Source organism: Jaculus jaculus, chromosome 6 (genome assembly GCF_020740685.1).
Source record: "Jaculus jaculus isolate mJacJac1 chromosome 6, mJacJac1.mat.Y.cur, whole genome shotgun sequence".
NCBI classification, from domain to species: domain Eukaryota; kingdom Metazoa; phylum Chordata; class Mammalia; order Rodentia; family Dipodidae; genus Jaculus; species Jaculus jaculus.
This window is the reverse complement of record NC_059107.1, coordinates 37,444,165-37,461,942: the sequence shown is the minus strand read 5'-3', so window position 1 is coordinate 37,461,942 and position 17,778 is coordinate 37,444,165. Positions and strand designations below refer to the sequence as shown.

At 47.5% G+C, this 17,778-nt stretch overlaps 1 protein-coding gene across 4 annotated transcripts in view; it reads right to left on the bottom strand.

The window, feature by feature from the left end:
* Positions 1 to 17,465, bottom strand: part of Mgll (monoglyceride lipase) — a 123,728-nt gene extending 106,263 nt beyond the window's left edge. The window contains exons 1-2 of one of the 4 annotated variants that reach the window (XM_045152751.1): positions 17,315 to 17,465; positions 14,672 to 14,816 (exon numbers count right to left, since the gene is read on the bottom strand). In XM_045152751.1, the coding sequence (XP_045008686.1) occupies positions 14,672 to 14,796 (125 nt within the window). In that variant the 5' untranslated portion in view covers positions 14,797 to 14,816; positions 17,315 to 17,465. Of the gene's footprint in view, positions 1 to 14,671; positions 14,817 to 14,913; positions 15,058 to 15,261; positions 15,385 to 15,929; positions 16,032 to 17,314 lie in introns of those variants that run through there. The other 3 variants (XM_045152753.1, XM_004665120.3, XM_045152752.1) reach the window with 3 other exon arrangements.
* Between the last annotated feature and the right edge of the window lie 313 nt (positions 17,466 to 17,778).

The following is a 17,778-nucleotide window of genomic DNA, read 5'->3' as shown; positions in this document are numbered from 1 at the left end:
CAATGACAAAACTTCAACCATGGTCCCAACTCTTCATATCAAGACCTTTGCCCCGTCCTGCTTCTTGGACATGTCTTTACACACTTGCCCCCAGGCTGGCCTCCTGTCTTGCTTTGAACAGGGGGCACAAGTGAAGTTGACAGGAGCAGAGACTTGAACAGCACTTGTTCATTTTTCTTTTCTCCTTTTTTTTTCTTCAGTTTTTTGATGTAGGGTCTCATTCTAGCCCAGGCTGACCTAGAATTCACTAGGTAATCTCGGGGTGGCCTTGAACTCACAGTGATCATCCTACCTCTGCCACCTAAGTGCTGGGATTAAAGGCATGCACCACCATGCCCAGCAGCTCTTTTCTCCTCTGTTCCAGGATCTGGAATATTCCTATGCCCACTTGTAACATGTTGGTCTCCAGCCTGTAGAAGATGGTGGAACCTTTAGGACATGGGGCCCAGTGTGAGAGACATGCCTCTGAAGGGGATCTCTGAACCCAGGTTCCATTTTTTCTCTTTTCTTCCTGGCCACCATGAAGTGAGCAGTTTCTGCTGCTGTGTGTTTCCACCATGATTCTCTGTGGTGTCACTGGCCCAAGCTGCTCTGGAGTGAAACCTTTGTAACTGGACTGACCTCAGCCCTCCAGAACAAATTTGGGCTCATCTGAAGGACAGGACCACATGGAGAAGCCCTGAGAGGTTCCTGACAATAGCCTGCCACCACTGGACCTGCGGGCAAAGCCATCCAAGATAACAAATGTCTTGACAGTCTGTCAGTACCCACACTCCGGCAGCTCTCACAGACCATGATGACACCCATAGCAGAGACCTGCCAGGCTGAGCCCCCATAGACTGCCAACCCCAGAACCATGAACTGAGTCATAGCAACAGATGGTGAACCAGTGAATATTCTCCACTGCCCTGCCCACTCCAGACCTGATGAGTGTGGCATGGTGCTGCACTGATAGGTTCCTCTGTTTTCACCACAGAACCAGGATGGAGGCAGAGAGACACACATAGACCAAAATAGCCTAACACAGGGCCACTGAATGGAAGCTTTTGTAAGCTTGAGTTGGCAACTCAAGTGAGTGGTAGCTGAGGGCTACCCAGCTCTCCCTCCAGTCAATAAAGATAAGCATTAAATGATCCATGGGTCCTAGTTAATACTGTCAAGTTGACAAGATCTGGAATCACCATGATAATATAGGTTTGGTCATGACTGTGAGCTTCTAGATCAGGTTAACTGAGGTAGGAAGACCTACCTATGTATGGGCAGCACTAGTCCATGGGCTCATGTCCTGGGCTGAATAAAAAGGAGACAGAGGGGCTGGAGAGATGGCTTAGCAGTTAAGGCATTTGTCTGCAAAGCCAAAGGATCCCGGTTTGATTCTCCAAGACCCACATAAGCCAGATGTACAAGGTGGCACATGCACCTGGAGTTGGTTTGCAGTGGCTTGGAGGCCCTGGAGTGCCCATTCTCTCTCTTTCTCTCAAATAAATAAATAAATAATATTTTTTTTTTTTTTAAGGAGAGAGAAAGCTGAGCACCAGCATTCATCACTCTTTGCTTCCTTGCTGTGGACTGAATGTGACCAGCTGCTTCACGTTCCTACCACCATGCCTTCCCTGCCCAGAGGTGCTGTACCTTCTCAAACTATAAGCCCACACAAACCCTTCCTCCCTAAAGTTGCTTTTGTCACAGCAATAAGGAAAGTAACTAATACAACACGTATCCACTGAGTGGGTACAGTAAAAATAATAATAAATATTATATTAACATTATTTATATTTACTAATATAGTAAATGACTTAAATCAACAACAAGTGCTGGTCAGGATGCAGAGAAAGAAGAACTTTCCACATCCTGCAAATTAGTACAGCCACTATGGAAAACAGTATGGAGACTCCTCAAAAAAAAAAAAAAAAAAAAACCACCCAAAAACTAAAAATAGAACTAACAAAAGATTCAGCTATACCAATCCAAATACATAAAGGAGGGGAAAAAAAATCTCTGAATTACAGAGTAACCATAGTAAGCCCCAGTTTATTGACTTAGATGAATGGGTAAGGAAAATGTCATATGTAGTAGTCACAGTGCAAAAATTTTTAAATATTTTATTTATTTCAGAGAGAGAAAGAGATAGGCAGAGAGAGAGAGAACGGGCACACTAGGGCCTCTCACCACCACAAATGAACTCCAGAAATATGTGCTACCCTGTGCATCTGGCTTTATGTGGGTACTGGGGAATTGAGCCTGGGTCCTTTGACTTTGCAGGCAAGTGCCTTAACCTTCTGAGCAACCTCTCCAGCCCCAACAGGGGAATTTCATTCAGCCACAACAGGAATGAAATTGTATCATTTGTATCAACCCCATGGACCTGGAGGACACACTGTTAGATGACATAAGTCAGGCACAGATAGACTACTGCCAGGTGATATCACACACATGTGGAAGCTGGACAAGTTGATCTCACAGAAGCAGAGAGCAGAACAAGTGTTATCAGAGGCCAGGAAGGTGGGGAGGGCCAGCAGGCAGCGAACACGGGAAGGAGTAAGCGCTAGGGTTCTGCAGCACAGGACGGTGACTAAAGATTACAGTAACTTATGATGTATTTTCTAAAGAATTGCAAGAGAACGATTGGCCTTCCCAACACGAAGGAACCGTCAATGCTACGGTGAGGGAAAGGCTCACTGTCCCAATTTATCACTGTGTATACCGTCGACTAAGCACACTGTACCCCACATGTGTGCAGAATCCTGTGTCATTGAAAATCCAAAAGTAAAATGTAAATGTTTATACACAGATGTATTGTCACCAAGTGTCACTTACAGTATCATAAACTGTGTGTGTCATCTTACGAATTTTGTTGCCAGAGACTTGTGGCTTCTTTTGGTTTGTTTGTTTAACTTTTCTCTTTTTTTGTGTTTGTTTTTTTGTTTTTTCAAGGTAGCGTCTTGTTCTAGCCCAGGCTGACCTGGAATTCACTATGGAGTCTCAGGGTGGCCTCAAACTCATAGTGACTCTCCTACCTCTGCCTCCTGAGTGCTGGGACTGAAGGTGTGCACCACCATGCTGGCTACTTCTCTCTTTTTTAAGGAAGAAAACCTGATCTTGAATCAGGGTTTCAGAGGCGTTGCCCCAGGGTTGGCTGACTCCATTGCTTTCAGGCTGTGATGAAAATGAACTTCACTGCCAGAGAGGGCAGGGTGGAACAGAGATGCTCACCTCATGGTGTCTGGGAAACAGAGGGGTGGATAGCAGGGACACTACACACCCTTCAAAGGCCCCACCTCCTAAAAAGCCCTGCCAGGATGAACTCATTAATGGATTAACCCACAGATAAAGCTGGCGTTCTTATGACCCAGTCACTTCTCAACAGAAACACCAGCTGGGTGTTCATCAGCACACAGGTAGAACAGCCTAGAAAACTGATGAGGTGCGCTAGATAAGCAGTGGGAACAGAAGCCTTTCTCCTTGAGCCTTTAGGCACTTCAGCCCAAACTACAACATTCCGGATTTTTCATACTACATCTTGTCTTCCAGTGCATTCATTCCAATTTTGTTTTTATTTATTTATGGGGGTGGGAGAATGGGTGTGCCAAAGCCTCTAGCCACTGCAACTGAACTGAACTCCAGATGCATGCACCACCAAGTTTATCTGGCTTATGTGGGTACTGGGGAATCAAACCTGGGTCCGTAGGCTTTGCAGGCAAGCACCGTAACTGCTAAGCCATATCTTCTGCCCTCACTCCATTATGTGGATTTTTGTTTTCTAGACCATAAAGAACTGATACTTCATGACAGTGGTTACCTAAGAAGGGGACAAAATAGGACAGTATGCTCACCTGTACTAATCCTTTTTGTTTGTTTGTTTGGTTGATTGGTTGGTTTTGGTTTTTCAAGGTAGGGTTTCGCTCTAGCCCAGGCTGACCTGGAATTCACTATGTAGTCTCAGGGTGGCCTCAGCTCATGGTGATCCTCCTACCTCTGCCTCCTGAGTGCTGGGATTAAAGGCGTGCACCACCACACCCAGCCTTAATCCTTTCTTAAGAAACAAAGCAGTTTATATATAGGATCATGTCATCTGCAAATAGGGCTAACTTCTTCCTTTCCAATTTGAATTATGAAAATGGCAATTCTACCAAAAGCAATATATAAATGTAACACAACACCAATAAAAATACCAACATCATTTTTCACAGAGACTGAAAAAATGATCTCAAAATTCATATGGAATGGCAGAAGGCCTCACATATCCTCAGCAAAAAAAAAAAAAAAAAAAAAACCCTCTGTGCTATTACCATACCCAATCTAAAGCTATATTACAAAGCCATAGTGACAAAATAGCATGGTATTGGAATAAAAACAGAAACATAGATCAGTGGAACATAATTAAAGACCCAGACTTTAGGTCAAGTAACTACAGCTGCTTGATCTTTGACAAAGGTACCAATAATGTAGACTGGATAAAAGACAGCAGCTTTAACAAATGGTATTGGACAAATTGGATGACCATATGTAGAAAAGTGAAATTAGACCCACTCATTTCACCATATACAAAAATCAAGTCCAAGTGGATTCAAGACCTCAATATAAGATCTGAAACTCTTCAACTACTTAAAGAAAAAAATAGGAGGTACTTTTCATGATACAGGACTGGGAAAAGACTTCCTGAATAAAACCTCAGTAGCCCAGGAAATTAAACAAGCACGCAACCAATGGGGTCTCATGAAACTAAAAAACTTCTGCACAGCCAAACATACCATAAGCAGAGCCAATAAATTACCCACTGAATGGGAGAAAATTGTTGCCAGCTATACCACTGACAGAAGCCCAATATCTAGAATCTACAAAGAACTAACAAAACTAAACAAAACAATAAGGTGGGGTGTGGTGGTACATGCCTTTAATCCCAGCACTTAGGAGGCAGAAATAGGAGGATTGCCACAAGTTTAAGACCACCCTAGAACTACATAGTGAATTCCAGGTCAGCCTGAGCTACAGTGAAACCCTACCTCAAAAAATAAAAACAACAAAAAGCATAAACAATAAAAAAAGCAAACAACCCACTCCAAAAGTAGGGCAGAGAATTAAATAGGGAATTCTCAGGGGAAGAATTACAAATGGCTAACACACACTTAAGAAAATGTCCTATATTCTTAACCATTAGGGAAATGCAAATTATGAGATTTCACCTTACCCCAGTAAGGATAGCAAACATTAAAAAATCAAATGAAAACAACTGTTGGCAAGGATGTGGGGAAATAAGAGCACTCATTCACTGTTGGTGGGAATGTAAGCTGGTATAACCACTGTGGAAATCAATATGCAGACTCCTTCAAAGGATGAATATAGAGTTACCAACAAACTCTGTTATTTCCTTACTGGGCATTTACCCTAAAAGCCCCACATCTCAGTCCAGAGATATTTGCTTAACCATATTTATAGCTGCTCAATTCATAATAGCTAAAAACTGGAATCAACCCAAGTACCCATCACTGGATGAATGGGTAACCAAGATGTTGTATATCTACACAATGGAATTCTACTCAGCAGTAAGAAAAACATTGAAATTTTTAGAAAAATGGCTGAATTTGGAACAGATTATTCTAAATGAACTCAACACAATCACAGAAAAACAACCATTGCATGGTCTCACTCATCTACAGTTCCTAACCTGGATCAGCCCAAGTAGCTGACATACCTGAATGGCATCTCCAGGCTTGGACAATAGGGAGGGTAGGGCTTGAGAGAAGGGAAAGGGTGGGGGCGACACAAAACTGAACCCAAATTGCATTGTACCATAGAGTCCTATATACTGGAAGTCAGACTAAAAGGTGGAACCCTCAAAAGGACCTTAGGGGAGGCACCTGAATCAAAGAGCCCTGGAGAAGATCAGACAAAACCTAACCTCAAATTTCTCCTGATTCTCTTTCTTCACTGTCTTTTTCTTTTTTCTTTTCCCTTGCGTTGGCCTATAATCCCTTGTACTAGGATGTGGTCTATATCCACAATGAGATATTGATCAGAGAGACCTGCTAGATCTCCCAAAACAAACAGGACAGACTTCTGTCAGAGCACTTGATCACCCACCACAGGTTAATGTTAAGACCCTACCTCTGAAGACACTATAAGCTGTAGGCATAGAACCATGGAGAGACCTGGCTGGAATATGGAAGAGAGCCAGTCCCCAGGAAATTATCTCATCTAGTGCTAGAAGGCACAACATGAGCTACCAGGAGAAATTGGCCAACATCTGTCCAAGCAACTCAAAGTCTAAGTGACTCAGAAGCAAACTACCTGATGTGATGTTCACACAAGTGCAATAGTGGCACACAGCCATGGTGGGTAACCAACTGCTCTTGGATTAGCTAACAGATCCACTCAATGGAAAGGAAACCATATCTGGAACTTGAAAACAAGTCGGAATCATATCCACATAATGCATGACCCAAAATCCCCATGGGGTTGACCTGTATCCCCAGCCAGGAAGGCCTCTTCAGAAAAGGGGCAGGGAGGAAGGAAAGGTTGGTACCTACATGTGTTGTTTACATACTAAATATGTCCATATTTAATAAAAAAAGAAAAGATATTTGAAAAAAAAGAAACTAAGGAAAGATATAAAATGTTTGCTGTTACTTAAAATAATTGGGAAATCAGAAATTATGTTAGTGGCCAAAAAGTAAGAAAATCCAACTGCACACACTATCTCCAAAGGGCAGAGTTCCTTCACAAGCTGGCCATTTCCATTTCTGTTGTCTCAGAAGAGAAGATGACCTTTCTGGTCAATTTTACCACTGGTGTAGAATAACTCCAGCAATCTGTTCCACCTAATCGTCTCACTCTCACACTTGTTCAGTCTTTTACTTTCCATCACTTAAGCATGTATATAGCCTCACCCCTTAAATAAGCAAACAAAAATTGACCTTGGCCTTAACACTGTCTTCTTTCTGTCTTTGCTAAAATACTTAGAAGGAAAGTCCAATGATTCTTCCATTTTCTCAACTCTGCAATGTAGTTCTTCCTCTTCTTCCTCCTTTTCCTCCTCGTCTTCCTCTTCCTCCTCCTCCTTCTTCTTCTTCTTCTTCTTTTTTTTTTTTTTTGACATTTTCTCCTCTCCTGCCCTGTTTACCCCATCTCTCTTTTTCAGTCCCTTTCTTTGGCTTCCCTTCTCTTTAACCACCTCCTCCTTATGACTTTATTATGCAAAGCCAGCAGAAGCCTCAACATCTATAGAAACTTACAGAAGTGGACTGCATCTCAAATGCTTGGAAACAGTGAACAGCCCAAAGACTGGGGAAGCAAGGCCCTGGCCCCTACAGGCAGCACAGGTTGGTTTATAAAAGCCATTGCTGTAGTCACTCAAGTCTTTGTGACCAATGCCACGGAGTGTAAGGAAATAAGGGATAAAAAGGGACAAGAAATGAGCCCAGCCCAACTCCAGCCAATCAGGTGGCAGTTGAGGCAGCCATGAGGTCACCCATCCACTGAGTGCCAAGAACACCCCAAATTTCTATAAGAGCCTGATAAATTGCCCCAAGGAAAGTATGTCAGTCTTTATTTTAAAAATGTTAAGATTGAGGCGGAGACTGAACCAATATCTTCTCCATGATCTGATGCCTCATGGTGAGGGCCAGGGTCAGAACACACTCTGGTTCTGGGTAACTCAGCTCTTGTCAACTCCCCTTCATTTCTGCTTCCCAGAGAGATGAGGTTTCCCTGAAACATGTTTACAAGGCCAACTTAACAGGATAAGCAGGGAAACTTCTCAAATGTCTAAAGGCTTCCTAACTATCAAATTTTCTCTGGATTAGAACCAGTGAGCTAGCTACCTGGGAAACTGACCTGCTGTCAAGGAGACATTGACCAGGGGCAACATGGCCAATAAAGCACTTTCACCATTTCCCTCCTACTTTTTCTCTCCTTAGTCTCTAAGTCCTATAACTATCCAGGAGCTTTTTGGAAGTTGCCCAGGCTAAGGAAAGCCATTAAAGCCTATGGTCTCTTCATCTCTTGTCTCTTCCCTCCCCACCCCCTTCCTCCTTATATGCTTTCTCCCTTCTTCCCTCCTTCCTCTTTCGTCCTGAATGCTGATGGCATTTGGGTAAAGGAGAAGCATTTTACCAAGTCCTCATCACTGAACTCATGAGGATTTGTTAGCAACCAAGAATAGAGCCACATGGCCAGCACTCACCATGAAAGGAAGCATGCCAAGAGACTACACACGCCAGCCCAGATCACATATCTTCTCATTTCATCTTCAAACACAGAGCGAACAGTGTCACCCCGGTTTCACCATGGCCACTACAAGAGACTACACATGCCAGCCACGCCCCACCCCCGTAGGAACAAGGCAATGAGAAATGAAAGGGACCTTGGATGACCTTAGAATATGGAGCAAGGGTCATTCTGTAATCTCAGCTGTAAAAACTTCACCACCGAAGACCATTTCTTCTGTTTACACAGAGACATCAAGAGCCTGGTTTTCAGGCTCCAACAAAGTGGATCTGGGATTAAGAGCTGAACCTAAAGGTGCCGATAAAGGCGATGGTGGACAAGGCCACCATTCACCAAGAGGCTTATTTTGCCATTTTCCTTCTCAGACTCCACTGCCACACAAAGCCAGATTTGTATCTGCAGAGCACTCTTGTAGCTATGGGGAGAAATGATCCCTTAATGAAGCCGTTGGAAAAACCAACCCCAGAGAAGCAGCGGCCTTCCCTCTTGCCATCAAAGATCTTTGTATTCGAAGAGTCTAAAAAATAGTTCAGAAGAAATGCCCTATTTAAAAACAATACTGTTTGCTGAGCCATGACAGAGGCAAAAGCACCAGTGGAGAAACAGCAGCTTTTGACCAGAAAGAGAAACTTGTGGAAATTCTTAAAATAAGCAAAAGAATGGAAAGGTGCTACTAAAAGGTGGTAATCAGATTGAAAACGACACTGGTGCTGGAATGAGCAGAGTAGGGTCCAGTTTCTCAGTAAAGTTAATGAAAGAGCAGCTATAAATCAAAGCCATGTAACTTTTCACTGGCTGTGGTGGGGAGACAGTGTGAATGGTGATCTTGTTCTTCTTGAAGAGCATTCATGATAACGTTGGAAATATAAAGTTTGCTGGCCAGGCTGGACTGTGAAAACCCACACTGGCTCTCCTCCATTTTTACTAGTGATTTATTCCAGGGCTGTTCCCATGACTATCTCACGGTGTTTGGAGATCTTGTGTGTACTAGCTGTCCGAGAGCAGCCTACTACCTCCTGATAAGGGACTAAGTCAAAGGTGTCCAAGAGGCACCCATGTTCCCTGGGCCTCAGGAGATGCTGGCTGCAACTTTACTCCCTTCATGTTCTTGGCCATCACAGCCAGCTTTGGTCTTCCCCATCTGTGTCTCCACCATGACTGGCCCTCTTCCTGCATTACAGCTTTCGAGACTTAGAGCCGTAACTCCAGCCCCGCCTTGCTGCTCTCACGTTCTGCTTGGCTCCTCTGTCCTGCATACCCTTCTGGCAAGTGGACACCACCAAGGTGATAGGGCAAGGGTTAAGACTCAGCTCTGCTCACCAGTCCATGGGGCTGTGTCTACTCAGGGCATGTGGTTTTGCAGGAGCAGTCTCTGTCCTTTGCCATGTTGTGGTTCTCCAAATGTCCCCATGTTGTAGAAATTCTCTGGAAAGATCACTCCAATGCCAGAATGAGTAAAAGTAGAGGAGTTTATTACCCAGGGGCCAAGAAGCTTGAGGTAGCCCTCCAAAGAAGCTTTGGCCTCAAGCTGAGATTTTATTTCCATTTTAGGGCTGGAGAGATGGCTTAGCAGTTAAGGCATTTGCCTGCAAAGCCAAAGGACTTCAGTTCGATTAACCAGGACCCATGTAAGCCAGATGCACAAGGTGATGCATGCATCTGGAGTTTGTTTGCAGTGGCTGAAAGCCATGGAGTGCCCATTCTTTCTCTTTCTCTCTCTCTCTGTGTATGCCTCTCTTTGCCTCTTTCTCTCTCTCAATTAAATAAATAAAAAATTTTATTTTCATTTTATAGTTTTCATAGCCAAGGGGTGGGGTAAATGAACAAACAAGATGTGGCAATTTGCATATCAATCATTTCTGTAGTCAAGCCATGCTAATAGTGAACTCCATTTTACTTTGTTTTAGTTTAAACTGTCTTCCCCTCTTATCATCCTTTTGAGCCCTTTTGGGACAGTTCCTTCTTTGCGACTTTGCCGTTTGCTGATAAAGTTAAGTTTTAGCTCCTCAGCAATTAACTCAGAGTAACTCAGTGAATAAGTTCAACTTTTAGCTTCTTTTCTACCACACCCATCAGGCAGAGTGGTTGTGGCCTTGGCCTCCTTCTTCCCACCTACCCATATGCTTGGCACATGGAGATGACCACGCTGAATGGCCTGTTAGTAGGAATCTGACAGGTGGGCCAGAAGAGCAAGACTGGGTGCACAGAGGAGCATGCCTGCTGTGGACCTGGGGAAGTGGGGGTTGGTCCTGCTCATCACAAGATCAAGTGTCAGGGAGCTGCAGGAAACTGGCTGTCCTTTACCCCATGAAGACCACCAGGATGAGGTACAGAATGGCCACATGAAAAGATTCCAGGGAGGTGTTAACTGTGTAAGGAGCTGGGTGGTTCATGGCACACAGCCCTGGGCAGCATAATTAAGGAGGGCTGCAGGGAGTGGAGACACCTGTCTGTTCCTGTAGACTTTCAAGGCAGGCACTGCAGACAGATACTCCTAACCGAGAACAGACACCTTCAATTGCGAGGCAAGAAAGGTGCTACAGCCTGATCTTTGAGAATAAAACTTCCAGAAGCAAGAGGACATAGGAATCATGGCCAGCCAGATGGTACAAATTCTCCATCTCCCAGGTCTGGCTCCAGACAGTAGGAAGGGGCACTTATCCTCAGGTACCACCCACACCACATCCAAGAGGCTGACACCTGGTGTGAGGAAGGTGTCATGGAGTGACAGGAAGGAGGATGGTATGTGACATTTGAATATGTCCCAGCTTACTTAACAAGTGGCTTTTTCCTCAGATAAATTTGCATAGGTGGGAGGAAGTGTGTCTAGATGGCAGGGCAGCATTCCAGTCAGAGTGCAAGTGTGTGTAAGGAAGGACTAACCCAAACCAGGAAAGGGCAGGTCGGCGACAATACGGTTCCCACCCACAACCAGCAAAGAAACAGTTTGAGCTTGCTGACTCCAGATCCAGCAATACTGGTGGAGCTGGGAGTGTGGGTAGGATTTGAAAAAGACAGGCTGTCACCCTTGTCAGTCCATCCCCTCGAAAGCTTCTTTCAGTTAGGTTCTGGAAGGTCTCTGTAGTCTGGTCATCTGGATACACTGATGGAGACAGAACCGATAAGCGCTTGTTGAAGCCTGAGGCTTGGCTTCCAACCATGGCAGGAGGCTGGCCTCAGGACACCTGTGAGAGCTAGGGCAATCACACAGGGAGACAGCACCTTCAGTGCATCAGTTGCTAGGATCACTGTGGTCATAGAGAGCAAAGCATGAAGGACCCAGAGCCCAAGTGCAAGAAGCACAGAGACTGGGCCAGATTCAAACCATGTCTTAGCATCTACCTCTACACGGATGGAGAGACTGCACAGTGCCCCAAGCTAATGGGTGGGGTCAGAGCTGGGGGATCATGTAATTAGAGAGTGCTTTCTAGCCTCTTCGCCCTAAACAGATGAGCATTTGGGGGTGTCTAAACCATCAAAGTAGTATTGTGTTCAGAACACTACCCCCAGCCTCAACAATGTCACGCTTCATGGACTGAAGGCCACAGTGAAAGAAACAATAGTATTAAATTGACTCCAAGACACAGAGCAACAATGGATACCCTGCCTGAGCCGGTTTCTGAGACCCTGTGACATCCTATCAGTGGGAGCTGACCAAAGAAATGGTAGTTTAAGTTTCCAGGGCTCAGAGCCTGGATAAGGCAGCCAAAGCAAGAGTTCTTTTTTGTCTCCCCAGTCCCCAGAATGGATGTCTAGGAGTAAATGATTTGAGAGAATTACTTTTTTTTTTTTTAATCCTACAAAGTGATCTTTATGCCTTCCAAAATATGCGAATTAGTAGGGAAAATAGTATCTGAAAGTCAAAGTCTGCCAGGCTTGCAGTGTGCCCAGAAGAGCAACTGGAATAACCCAGCAGGGGCACCCATGGTAAGATGCCCGGAGACCTTGGACCTCTTTGCTTCCTCATGAGGAAGCAGCTGCAGGAACAACGCCACTGGCTCACTGACCAATGTAAACATTAAATGAGACCATGCATAGCCAGGGTCTAGTCCAGACCCAGCACCTACATGTCCCTCCACTAAAATGAGATCCACCGTAAGTAACATAGTATTTTTCATGTCCATAAATATGCCAGGGTGAGCAGGAGTGCCTTGACCTGAATAAGTGAAGGAATGAACTCTGTGGTTCATAATGATGCTCCAGCTTATCATATTAACCAGCAACGCTGTATTCGGACGCACACACTGTAATGACTATCCCAAGAAAGGCTTTCTTCTTGTGCAGCGTTTGGTCTGAGTTTACTGTTTATAAAAATATAACCTGCTTCCAGAAGCAGGTTGGGCCGGTTTGCCAGCTTGTGGCCTGCATATACCTGTGGCTTGTTGCTCCTATGCCTGCAGAGTAAGTCTACCAGTCAACAAGATTCCTGAAGCAAGCAGGGTGGTGCTAGGCAGGCAATGGCACTGTAGGGTCTCCTGTACCATGGAAGAGGCCAGCCTGCCCATCAGCTGTTGTAGGGGGGTCAAGAGTTGCATATGCCTCCTGCCTGCTGGCATGGTCTCCTGTCCTGAGCCCCTCTTGCCTTTTTACCACTCTGACTGCTATGACCCCTTCTCTAGGACACCCAGGGCCTCACCATGGGGTTGTGTTTGTCGCCAGAGGTGCCTTCCAGGACCCTGCTGTCCCACTGATTAGGGCTGGTTGTGAACTGTTTCAAGGATCAACCCCAATAGAGGAAGTCTCCAGCTCCAAAGAGACTTTTGCTGTCTTACACCTTCTCTAGGAGGTGGACGCAAGCAGATGAACAGTGGGCTCTAAGACACCAGGGCTAGCTGAGCAATCATAGCATGACCTCCAACCTTTCCACCCTCTTCCATAGCACAGGGCTAACAGTATGGGAAGTGTCTGAGCCACAAATGCTAGTGATTCTGTTGCTGTGACTCCTTAACTTTTCCAGACCCGCATGGAGCCAGCCCAGCAGTTCCACTGTTCCCTCCTGTAGCATTCTCATAGCCTTCACCACAAGGCAGACGTGGACTCCAAAGGGCCAGCTTGGGTTAAGCCAGGAAGTTGCGTTGTTGTCTCTAACTAGAACAAAAGCAATGGAGCAGGGTGCAACCTGCAGCACAACTCCAGTGGGGAGACTGTGAAACCACCCACAGCCCAGGGGAGGGCAGCCAACTGGGCCATCCCTGGCCCATTCCACCACCTCCCTTCCCCCCACCAGAGGACTGCAGGCCCTCTGTGTTCCACTGACTGTGAACTAGGACACACTCCCTTCTCAACCAACAAAGCCCCCAAAGGCTGAGGTTGGCCATTAGCAATAGATTTTCATTCCTTCTTCATGGTCTGTATGTTTATCAAATCCCTTGCCATGTGATGATTCGTTAGAAATTAAACCAGAAATGCCCAACGCTAGCCAGTTAGGTCAGAATGAGAGTTAATGATTAACTAGCATCGTGACAGACAACACAACTTCGCACACAGGCACCCCCTCCCCTGAAACACACTTTAGGAACTTCATGCTCTTGCTGGCCCATTGCCCATTACAGAAACACTAGAGACAGAGCAATGACAACTTGGTATAGTTGCCCAGAAGCTACAGTGTTAAGCCAGGACTTTAAAATCCACACCTCTGCGGTTACCACAAAGCTACCTGGATTATATACACCTTTTTGAGGATAAAGGTTGAATACATAGCTGTGTTGGGTGACCCCTGAGCCACAGAGAGAAACACACCCCATGCCATACCATGACCCTTAGGAACAGGTAAGGGATCCTGGCAACAGGGAATAGGAAACATTCATTTGCCATCAGGCCAACTGCTTACCACAAATAATATCTTCCCTGAACAACACAGACAGACAGACACAGACAGAGGGGGTTTCCCGCTTCATCCAAGAGGTGCAGGGCAGCAAGAGAGCAACCTTCTGGGCTGAGTGTGGCCCCAGCGCTTCGACTGGCAAGACAGAACCATGATGGAAAAGGGACAAAGTGACTGAGCTGGCAAGGACCCATAAGGAACCATCTCAACCCCTTTCAACCCACTCACCCAGTGTAATCTTCTGAAGCTCAGAATTAAGCAAGAAAAAAAGAGCAAAGGCTGAAGCATGCATGCATGCATCCATCCATACATGCATATGGGATTCTGGCTTTCTCAAGCATTCAGCAGATTTTCTTTAATAGCTGGGTTTGATTTTAAATGAACGTGTGTACCACAGGAAATCGATTCCAGTACAAAGAAAGTCATATGAGTATGTGAAATTTGCCAGACGGTGGAATCTGTACCCTGGCTTTATAATGAGGAGAGAACTCTCGCTTCTTAATCTTTAGGAAAATCATAAAGTCCAGCGCCCACTTCCTCTCACACTGCTGTGGTCTCTCCATGAAGACGGAGGAAGAGGAGGGAACAGGTGCCACTGGGACTAGGCACTGCAAGACTTACCTAGGGGTACCTGCAGGCTTCCAGTATCTACAGAAGAGGTACTGCCCATCAGCGTTGACCAGGTGAGGCAGGTCCTGGTAGGGAACATTCTGTGGAGTTCGCCTGGGAGAACTTGCCTCTGGCATCCTGGAAGGGTCTTCAGGTCCTTGAAAGAAAGATGGACATATTCCAAAGTCAGAAAAACATTCCCATAGGTGTGTGGGGGGTGCTCCATTTGAAAGATTTTTTAAAAAATTACATACATTTCTTGCAAACCACTCTAAGACTGCAAAATTCCATTTGTTCTTAAGAAAATGCTCACTTTATTTTTTTTAAGTGCCTCATTACAGCTTTTTTCTCCCCTTCCCATCTGTGTTTATTTCAAATCATTTCAGGAAACTTCATCTTAAAGACTATTTTAGCTGTAATCAAGTGGAAATTATAGTCAGCTATGTGGGTTTAAAGACCCAGCTGCAAAACCCCATCTCTCCTAAAAATCTCCAGGGGGAGGTTTCCGGGGCTGGGGGCGGGAGGGAGGGGGTGCAAAGTAACGAGGTGATGGTCCCTGGGTGATTTCTACCATCTGAAATTCCAAAGATGCCATGACAAACCTGTTTCCATTCCGTCCTGGCTTTCGCATTCCACTACCGCCACAGCGTCGAGTGTCACCGCCAGGCAGACGAGGGGAGTTCCCTCATCGCGGCCGGCCGCAGGGCGACACCGCGGTCCGCGCCCTCGCCGTCCCCCCACCCGCCCCCCCACGCCCCGGGCCGGGCTCGGGCAAATGCGCCGCGAGCTCCCGGCCTCCAGCCGCCCGCGGCGGCGCCCGCTCCGCTCCGCCCCGCGATGCACCCGCTAGTCGCGGCCACCACTTTCCCTAAGCGCAGCCTGGAGGGGCTCCGGGAGGGAGGGCGAGGGTCCCCGGCCCCGAGCTGGGACTGGGCTGCGGCTCCTCCCCAGCACCGCGCACTGGCAGATGCGGGTCTCCGGGCAAAGTCACCCGCAGGCTCTGACAAAACTTTGCCTCCTGCCAGCCTCGGGGAAAGAAATCGAGCGGCTGTGCACCGCTCGCCACGCACCACGGGGACCTGGCCGGTGTCGCCACACCGGGCTGGGAAGATGGAGTTGACGGGGAACAAGTCGGTTTTGGGGGCTGGTGCGAGGGAGCGTGGGTGCGCGCTCACGCTGACACGCGCGCACACTCGTGCGCACGCAACTCGCGCGCCGGGGACCCCTGGCGGCGGCTCCCACCCTGCGGCGGGAAGCTGGAGACAGTTACCCGGGCCACAGCGCCGCGTTCACGTCCCTCGAGCGCCGCAGGTCCCGGTCTGCGGCGGGCTACGGCCGAACGACTGCGCACGGCCGGCTGCGCGGCGATAGGGCCCGGCGTCTGCACCGCCACTTTATCCCCGACCCGGCTTAGCGGTGGGGGCGGCCCGCTGGGTGGGGACGCGCGGGGAGGCGGCGCCGGGGCCCACGTGTGCCTGGCCCCCGGGGAGGAGTGGGGCGCCGCCCGCCGTCCGGCCACGCGCTCCTCCCCGCCCCACGCGGTGGCCGCATGGGGACCGTCGTGGGGTCCTGAACCGAGCTGGCTCTCCCAGCCCAGGGGCATTGGCGCGTGCACAGATCTGCACACGGACGCCGCCTCGCGCGGGGACACTCACAGATACTGTAAACACATGCAGAACCGCGCTTGTGTGCAGGCCTGCGTTCAGATATCACAGGTGAGCCGGCATCCACACGGACACACCATAGTCACACACCCTCAGAACCCCTATTCCAGACACTAACTGCACATAAAACAGAGATATCACGTGTGCAGATGCATGCACCCAGACCCCACAGACACTATGCACCACCCAGATTCTCACAGAGACTATGCACACCGACCCCACAGAGACTATGCACCCAGACCCCACAGACACTATGCACACAGACTCCCACAGGGACTATGCACAAAGAGACTATGCACCCAGACTCCACAGACACTATGCACACGGTCCCCACAGACACTATGCACACAGACCCCACAGACACTATGCACCCAGACTCCACAGAGACTATGCACCCAGACCCCACAGACACTATGCACACAGACTCCCACAGGGACTATGCACAAAGAGACTATGCACCCAGACTCCACAGAGACTATGCACCCAGACCCCACAGACACTATGCACACAGACTCCCACAGGGACTATGCACAAAGAGACTATGCATCCAGACTCCCACAGACACTATGCACCCAGACTCCACAGACACTATGCACATGAACTCCTACAGAGACTATGCATACAGACCCCACAGACATTATGCTCTCAGACCCACAAAGACTCCACACAGATCCCACCGAGACTATGCACCCACATGCAAACATGTCATACACAGACACACAAAAACACATGACAGCTACATATACACACAAACATACTTAGACACATACTGAAGGAAACATCACACAACAGACACACTCATATATACCCAGGCATATGTAGATGTCCCATAAAATAGCTCCCCTTTGTGTGACTCAGTAGCCAGGCCCCCCACCAGCACAGCCGGCACTGTGGCCTTTGGAGAGGCCAGAATGCAGTAGTGGACTTACAGCCAGACCATTGTATCCCATGTCACCCCACCTCCACTGGCCCTCTAAACCTAGCTGCTCACCTGCTGCCTGAGTGACAGTTGCAGAGACGCAGACCCTGACCCTAGCCCACCTCCACAGGCCTTTGTGAGCTTGCTCCTTGGCCAATCACTTCGCATAGCTGCAGGGCTGAAATGTACAATTGCCCCCTGTGAGCTGGAGGTGTCTCAGTGGTTCAGTGGCAGAGTCCATAGGAGTCAGGCTGTAGTAAAGCCTACAATCTAATTTAAGAAACAGAAATGACCTTGATGGTTCAGGCAACCTTGATGGTTGCATGCAAGTACTGCCGAGGAACCCAGCCCACTCTGGTCTCAGGCAGGTGTCTGGTCTCATGACAGAGGGAATGGCTAAAGAATTTCTTCGGGGCTGCTCTCCATTTCCTGACTGGCAAGGATTGGGGGCAGCAGCCTGGGGGCAGAGAGCCGGGCACCTGGTCTCAAAGCCACTTCTAAGTGCTGCTCACTGGACTGTGATTTACAGAAAGGAA